The 8,808-nt window shown below is 49.8% G+C and overlaps 1 protein-coding gene across 1 annotated transcript in view; it reads left to right on the top strand.

The window, feature by feature from the left end:
* The first annotated feature begins 304 nt into the window (after positions 1-304).
* Positions 305-8,808, top strand: part of SLC26A9 (solute carrier family 26 member 9) — a 501,176-nt gene continuing 492,672 nt past the window's right edge. Inside the window, exon 1 of the mRNA XM_069633170.1 lies at positions 305-436. Within this exon, the coding sequence (XP_069489271.1) occupies positions 312-436 (125 nt within the window). The 5' untranslated portion in view covers positions 305-311. The remainder of the gene's footprint in view (positions 437-8,808) is intronic.

Here is an 8,808-nt window from a genome sequence, read left to right as displayed (position 1 = left end):
ATGCTCACTTCTCAGACAGAAATGATTGCTCAGCTAGCAGGTGCTACACCTTGAAGGCGTGTCATGATATTCTGCCTGCACTAGGGATTGATGAAGTAGCAGGCCTTATGTAGTCCACCGCGCTGAGTGCTTTTTCACTTTCCACTATATATATGCCAAAAGAGACCCATAAAAACACCCCTCAGAGAATAACAGCAGTTCCTGGGGGTGTTGCAGTAGTATCAATCAATTCTAGAAATAAGGATAGGTGGTCAGTATTCTCACGCCTGCTACCCATGTTTGTTACTTCTGTAGATTTAAATGAAGAGAAGATGAGCCAGACCAGACCTCGGTATGTCATAGACCGCACAGCATATTCTCTGGGCCTCTTTGATGAAGAATTTGAGAAGAAGCTCCGCAGTTACCCCATTGGCGGCAAAGCAAAGAAGCTGTTCAGGTAACTCATTTACTGTTTGTTTTTATAACAGACCAACAAGTACAGTTTGCTCATTGTTAAAGTTTTTTTTCAAGGTATGACCCTCTGTAGTCTAATAAATCTAGACCGCTGGCGAGTCATTGCTACATTATGGATTGAGATATAGGTCTCTGCCTTTTTCTACCCAGGAAGCAGCAGTTCACATCGCTACACTCATCAACACGTTAACACCAGCCGGAAGCATGGTTTGTAGTCTATGCAGACTCAGGAATGGCCGAGCACAAACCGCCTGTGCTCCTGGGTGGTATGTGCAACCTGCCCGCTATATTCATAATGAGGCAAAGGACACTTACTGATTCCCATGATAAACTGTGTTAAAACAGTGTTTCTCCGGCTCTGCAAGAACACAGCACACCCTCCTTACATAACCTAAAGGGGAAGAAAGGGTTTACTAACAAAAAAGGTTACTTACATTCTGTAGTGTTCTTTCTGATTGAAACAGTGTTCCTCCCACATATTCAATATACAAATGCAGAGGAACTGCAGAACTGCTATCTGAGTTAAAAGGTATTCTTATCTCAATGAATTGCTTTTCTCCCGCAGATTCCTCATCTTGATAGATATCCCTGCACAGCTCTGCTATTCAGAATCTTTTTCCACAGGGGGCGTAGTGGACCACAACTCGGCCGTCGATCATCGATCCATCTTGCACGGTGGTCGATTGTCGGCTCCGGAAGTGACATCAGGCGCCATACATATGCCACATCACTACGCCCCATGCCTCAGTTCCTTTTTTCCACGCGCTCACACGCTGCATCAGGTAATTGCTCGAGTTTGACTCTATGTTTTTCAGTACATTTTTTCAATTTACCTCAACAATGTCTTTGCACCGGATCGCAGTTTTCAAGCAATGCTTGGATTGTGAGGCCAAAATGTCAGTGACAGACCCACATGATGTTTGTTTGTGGTATCTGGGTTCCACTCTCAACACTGAGGCATGCGCGTCGTGCGCCAAGATGCAACCCAGGTCTTTGCGAGTCAGAGCCGGTAAGCTGACCCTGGGCTGACCGTCACTGAAGTCTGAGGCCGAGACTAAGGAGCCCACTTGTCCTGACGAGAGCCGGCACTGCAAGAAAACAAAAAAGAGGTCCCACTCCAGAAGCCATTTCTCATCCTCTTCCTCGCAGAAGAAGAAGCGACACCACCATCAGCGGGAACCAGTTTCTTCCTCGGAGCGAGGTAAGCCCTCTAATGGACCGACCACTCGGGAAGAGCGTGATTTGTTTAAAAAAGAAATACTTGACATGTTCCGTCAGCAAGCGCTGTTGGCGTGGCTCCCTCACCCGTCCAGCAGGCCTCAGCAGCAAAAGCGGTGCTCGGTATCCCCGACCCCACGATGACCAAAAAGTCAACGCCTTCGGTGCTGACTGAGCTTTCGAGCTGCATGGCCTACGGGGCTAGGAATTCACCCTCTAGAAGCCTCTCCCACGGCACTCATCACCCGTTGGAGCTACCGGCTCTGGTATCTACCCCTTAGCCTCTAGCCCCTTAGCCTCTAGGTTTCTGCTGCAGATACCAGTGGGTTGGACACATCTCCAAATCTTGAGATGCAACAGAAACAACACTATACTCACTCTCATGTCAAATTCAGGACATTGGTAGAGAAAGTGGTTGACACATTCCTCAATTCGTCCGTCATTCCCCATCAAGGGTATGACAAGACAGACATCCTGGATGAGGGCCCGGCTATTGAAAACAACATGTCCTTCAATCAGGTCATAGCTGACCCTTTGGCTTCCATCTGGCGGACCCCAAGCACTTTGCTCCCGCGAGTACCAATGTCACAGGGAAGTACAGGCCGGCAAGAGGGGATCCCTCTATCCTCTAAACACACCCTTCCCTGTAAGGTTTGGTAGTTACGGCTGCCACTATATACCGCCAAGCCCACATCATCCACGTTGAATCTCCCTACAGACAGGGAAGGGAAAAGGATTGGCACTTTGCCCAAAAAGATGCTTACCTCCGGCAGCATGGATCTTAAGGCCACAAACGTAGCTTGCGGTTTCGCAAAGTTTTCTTACGGTTTGTGGAAGGCAATAGAGCATGCAGCAGAATACGTCCAGGAAGGTCATATTCGGGACGGATTTATACAGCTGGTGGAGGATGGGATGGAAACTGCCAAGCAGTCCTTGCAAAGAGGCCTGGATATTGCTGTGTTTGCCGCTCCATTTAGTCAGCAGTAGTTATGAGAAGGTAGGCCTATTTGAAAAACTTCTGCCTTCTTGACATGCTTTTTGAGGGGGAGATGCTTTTCGGACAGAAGGCAGATGAACCTTAGTATAAGTTCAAGGAGTCTAAAGTTGCTGCTGAGTTGCTGGGTCTAGCTGCTCAGCCCACTAAGCCTGCTTTCAGCTTTGCCTCCAGAGGCAGAGGCTATAGGCACTATGTACCTTATGGCAGGAAAGCGCAGCCCCCACAAGCCAGGAATGGGCAGAGACGTTTCTCACGTCCCGGAAGGGGCAGAAGAGCTTCTAAGGGCCAGCAAACAGCAGCTGCGGCGGGAGCGACAGCGCTTAGATTTTTCCCTCCCACGACAGACCAGTTGGTGGACGTTTGGCAGGGCATTGGTCCCAGTGACAGGAGATAACCTCTGATGCCTGGTCCCTGCAGTTAATTTGGTGAGGTTATTGGCTCTCCTTTTTGAGAAAACCACCAGACAGACCCCTGTCTTCACCGATACAACCGGGACAGGAGGTCCAGGAAGAACTCAGAGCCCTCCGTACCGGGATGACTGGCTGTTCTGGGGGAAGTCAGCAGAGCAGGTTTTGACTCATCTAGATGAAACCTGTCGGCTATTGCACAGGGCTTCTCCCTGAACTTCAAGAAGTCCCACATGACACCGGTCCAAAGGCTCCAGTTCATCGGGGAAGTCCTAGACACTCGACTAGGGAAGGCCTTCCCTCCCAAGGAGAGAGCCAACAACATACAACATATAGTCCAGTTGTTCCGGAACCACGCCACCCTACCAGCAGCTTCCTTTTCTCTGCCTTTTGGACCTCATGGCCGCCTGCATTTTCCTGGTGCCAGAGTCCAGACTGCACATGAGATACCTTCAGTGGCTCCTATGGAAACAGTGGTTTCAGTTTCTGGTAGCTCTCTCGGATCCTCTCAGGGTGTCCAGCCAGGTAGTTCGTGGACTCGGCTGGTGAGACATGCACACGAATCTGATGGCGGGAGAACCCTTCTGGCCTCCTTGGCCTCAGGCCTGAGTGGTCACGGATGCCTCCCTGAAGGGTTGGGGCACTCACTGTGAGGACCTGCAGGTTGAGCAGCCCGTGGACTGTGTCGGAAGCCAGGTGGCATATCAACAGGATAGAGTTGGGAGCCATCAGGCTAGCTCTGAAGACTTTCACCCCATTGCTCAAGGGGAAGCATGTCCTGATTCTGACGGACAACACTGTGGCCGTGCATTACTTAAACAAGCAATGTGGAGTGGATTCCCAACCTCTCTGCACAGAAGCGATGTAACTGTGGTTCTGGTTGCTAGAGAATCAAATCTCAGTCTCTGGAGTACATCTGGTGGGGACAGAGAACAGATTGGCAGATGCTCTGAGCAGGCAGAGCACAGTCTCACATGAGTGGGAAGTGTGTGAGGAAGTCCTGGAGGAGGTCTTCGCTCTCTGGTGTACCCTAGCAGTGGATCTGTTTGGCACAGAAGCCAACAGGACGTGCAAACAGTTTTGCTTGAGGGAATTCCCAGCAAACGGTGCACTAGGGGATGCATTTCTGGTGGATTGTACCTTTCCTCTCCATTACGCGTTCCCTCCAACCCCCGTCATTTCGTGGATTCTCCGGAGGTTGAAGAGGTTTCGAACGACCATGCCCTTGATCGCCACGGATTGGGCAAGAAGGACGTGGTACTCCGACCTCTTGGATCTGTCCATCTGTTCGCCTCACCAGTCACCTCGGCGGCCAGATCTCCATACCCGATCCCGGATTCCCTCAACCTACATGCGTGGATCTTGAGCAGATGAGGTATGATGAATGGGACCTCTCAGAGCAAGTTCTTGTGGTGTTGATGGCTGCACTCAGACCATCTACGAGATCTCTGTATGCGTGCAGGTGGAAAAGATTTGAGGCATGGTGCAGGGAGTTGAGGTTGACCCATCTCTTTCCCTACCACAACAGTGATGGAGTTCCTGTTGTCACTAGCCTCTTCAGGCCTTCAGGTTGCAACAGTCAAGGGGTATTTGGCGGCCCTTTCTGTTTTTAAAAGGTCCCTAGATCAAGGTTCCTCTTTTACCATACTGGTCATAGCCCAATTCCTGAAAGGCCCGCTCAACAAATTTCCGCCAACTCCCTTTGTTGTTCCGGATTGGGACCTTAACCTGGTTCTCACCTTTCTGATGGCAGCTCCGTTTCAGTCTATGCATTCTTTTTCACTTAGACTGCTGTCCCTTAAGATTGCCTCTTTGATTGCCATCACATCGTCCAAGAGAGTTAGTGAGCTGCAGGCCTTATGCCGCAAGCCTGTTACGCTCACCTAGTATCCACGGGGACGCCACCCAGCCCTGGTTGGATGATACCCCTTGGTAAGGCCTCTGGTTAAAGATGGGTCTGCAATATAGGAGAGCTGGATTCAATACCAGATTGTCTTTATGTTTTCCCACCTCCCTTGGCCTCATCTCCTTCCTCCCCCTTGGGCCCTCTCGTCACCTTAATATTGTAAAAGGTGGATTCTCCGTCCTGCTCCTCGTGGCAGGGGCGCATAGATGTGGGGGGCGAGCAGCGACCAAGTTTCTTCACTGGTGCAAGTCCCCCTGTGGGAATCCAGGCTTGCTGCGACTCCGTAGGTTTGCTGCTTTACAGTCTTTATATGCAGCTCGTATGTTCCTCTTAGTTCGAATAATAATGTCTTGCTTCTTTCCTTTTAGGTATGGAAAGGTAATTTGGTGTTGTCATGCAGTTTGAAGATGAGCACGGGCCGGTAGGCGAAAGCGCGGTGTGCGCGATGCTGTCCGGTGAGTAATGTGCGATGCGTGGCGCTGTTTCGCCTTTTATATTGTTAACCTGTGTCTTTTCTTTCCTTGCAGGTTGCGATGTGCCTCGCCGAGCGCCGTAATGTTCCAGCAATGATACTGATACTGACCAGGAGATGACTACCCAGATAAGAATTGTGTGGCTTTCTTCATTGGGGAGGAAACATGAGTAAACGCTTACTATTGCTGTCTTTCTTTCTCCTCTTCAAACTGGAGGGTAAACACCTTGCACTCAGTATCTGCAATGAGAATTAGCTAAATGTAGCTCTCTATTGTAAAAAGAGAGTTGTACTTTGATTCCCTAAGTGGGTACTTTTTCTTGTCCTTATTTCTTTCTCCTCTTTCCAGGTAATGGTATTCCAGGATGCATGTGGTGCTAGATGATGGAGTTCGTACCTTCAGGTGAGTGGAACTGAAGTCGGCGATGGATTGAAGACATGATACTGTTCCAGGTAAGTTTCTTAGTGTTCTTTCTCTCTCTGCAGGTCCTTGGTTTCAGATAAGCTGGCATCAAAGAACTGGACACGGTGAGCGTTACGCTGCCCACAGCAGAATAACGCAAAGCATGTTCTGCTGTTTGGGTGCGGTTTAAATAGTCTCAGGTAAAGTAGTCCCAGGCCTGCCACACCCAAAAGACTAGACCGCATAGCTCAGTTCCTTGTAACTGAGCTATGTGTGTGCCTCCATGTTGGCTGAACCCCACCAAGTTAAATAGTCCCAAGTAAATAGTCCCATTCTAATGTTGGTATTCATGATGGTTATGAGCCTGGCGCCAAAGGCCCCAGGACTGACTCCAGGAGAGTCTGGGGTGAGGTTTTAAGGCCTTTGACCTGGCCCTAAGTGGAAGGCTGACTTGCCAGTGAGGGCCAGGGGCAAGGGTCATGACAGCACTCCCCCCCAAGGCCCCTCTCACGGTGGCACTTCTGCCTGGTCCTGGTTTGGCTGGGTAATTCTGATGGAACTTTTTAATTAAGCGAGGTGCATGGATGTATTCACTAGGTTCCCATGATCTGTCTTGATGGCCGTATCCTTTCCAATCAACTAAGTAGTATAGTTTGGATCTGGTGTATTTTGAGTCTAGGATATCCTTTACTTCAAACTCTGGTTCTCCGTCAACTAATACTGGTTTTGGTGGTGTTGTAACCCGAGTACCGGGTTGTACCGGTTTCAGGAGTGATCCGTGAAACACAGGATGAATCTGCATAGTGGGTGGTAGGGCTAATTTAACTGCCACTGGATTTATTATGGATTCAATAGAATAAGGTGCCAGATATCGGGGACGAAAGGTCTGAGTCCCTTTTATGGGCACATATTTTGATGCTAACCAGACCTTGGGGGTCATTTCGAGTTTGGAGGTAAGTAACGTCCCTTACCGGCATTGCGCAAATAGTGTGTCCGTGCTGTCACCAGTCCGCTAATAGAGGACTATTACGACTTTGCGCCGACCCATGCCGGTAAGGTATTTAGCGCCGTGCTGTAAAAGGCTCCCAAAATGCCCTCACCAGCATCAAGCATAGCGCAGGTTACACTACCAACATTGTTCAACGTGGCATTAGCGGTGACTGTAAATAGCGGTGACCGTAATTAGCGGTCACCGCTATTTACAGTCACCGCTAATAAGTGAAACCGGAAGTAGCGTCATCGCACAGGAACGGGAAGGAGCACAGCGGCAATCTTTAAAAACACAATCCACTCCCATCCACACCACACAGGACCTATGGGACACTGCTGATTGTTCAGAAACATCCAAATCCAAGAAAACTATGTGTATTGCCCTGAAGAAGCGAGCTGCCCGCCTGCGAAAAGAACGTTTCAATGAGGATGAGTGTCATGATGCATACCCCCGGGCATCCGGATCGAGTCCATCAGCCCCGGGAGCAGGCATCCAGATACTCATTAAAACCCCAACAGCCCCGGCTGGGGGCTGTTTGGATTCAGTCCTGGTGCCTTAGGCGCCAGGCTCATCATAGAAATCAGTCCTGGCGCCATAGGCGCCAGGCTCATAGACTTTACTTACCTTATGCAGACCATGCTGCAAATGAGTCCAAGCCAACGTGAGGCCTGGATGGGACTATTTTATTACAGGGACTATTTTTTACTCGGGTGTGGTTCTGGGGAACTTCTTACCTGGGACTACTTTGCAGGCTATTTAAACCAAGCCCGAACAGCAGCTCATGCTTCTTGTTATTCTGCATCCAGCAGCGTAACGCTCACCGTGTCTGCAAGTCAGCATCCAGTCTTCTGCCACGCCCGCCTCGAATCCGGAGCTCCTAGACAAAAGGAAAAGAAAGGAGAAGAGGTTAGATCACGAACATTATTTGATTCCTTACCTGATTCCGGACCCAGCACATCTCCGAGCCTGGAAAGGACATTATTTCAGCACGCGTCACTTCGCCAGCAGCAGCGCCGCGTTATACTCACCAGTCCATCTCATCTTTCAACTCGGCTCTGCCTCCATCATTTTCTTCGTCGAAACCCAGCACCTGGGGGGAAAACAAAAGGAATAACAAGGTGAGCCGAGAAAACCGACAAAGACAATCTCTTTGCCACCATAGGCTTACCTGCTTTACCACCAGAGGTATTATCCTTTAATTCGCCGCATCTTTCTATGCCGCACCTATAAAAGGGAGAGAAAACAGCAAGTTAAACTCATGCAACTTTTACCTGACAGTGTTTGGTAATACAGACTCTTACCTGAACGCCATCAGCTGCCTTCAAACCAGTGAAGTAACTGGTATCTACGCGCCCCTGCATGCCATGCAGGATGGAGAGCTCATCATTTAAGAACATAAGGTGAGGTTACCAAGAGGGGATCTCAGAGCTGATTAGTGGGGAGAACGAGAACAGTTGGGGGGGGCATCACTAATGTCCACGGGTGGCTAAATCCCTTTCTCCACTTGCAGGAGAATACTTCTACGAGTCCAGCAGACAAGATTAGGTGGGCCAGTCCAGACTGTCATCTCTTCACTACGCATCACGTTGGTGGAGACCGCAGCTGTCCGAGTCCGATCGACGCCCCTGTGGGAACCAGGTGAGCGTAACAGAACACAAAGCCTATCTACAAATCCCCACCCGGGCGTAATGGAGACCTCAGAAACCGACCAACTAGCCCAATTGTTAGGAGAACTTAGGGCAGAAGTGCACTCTGCGCGCCAAGAAACTAATGCCCTCAGGAGAGAACTGATTTTGTCAAAGGAGCGCACTGATGATCTTGCCAGACAACTGCTGCAAAACCAAGCCGGGCAAACACCACTACCTGGACTTGGGGGGAATTCAACCCCCGTTTCATCGAGCAGCCCTGTGCAAGTGGTTCTACCAGGGAGCATTCCTTTAGCTCCACCCGAACGCTTTGCT

Source organism: Ambystoma mexicanum, chromosome 13 (genome assembly GCF_040938575.1).
Source record: "Ambystoma mexicanum isolate Mex_15411 chromosome 13, UKY_AmexF1_1, whole genome shotgun sequence".
NCBI classification, from domain to species: Eukaryota; Metazoa; Chordata; class Amphibia; order Caudata; family Ambystomatidae; genus Ambystoma; species Ambystoma mexicanum.
Note: the sequence above shows the minus strand (reverse complement) of the source record. Positions and strands in the feature narration are given on the sequence as shown.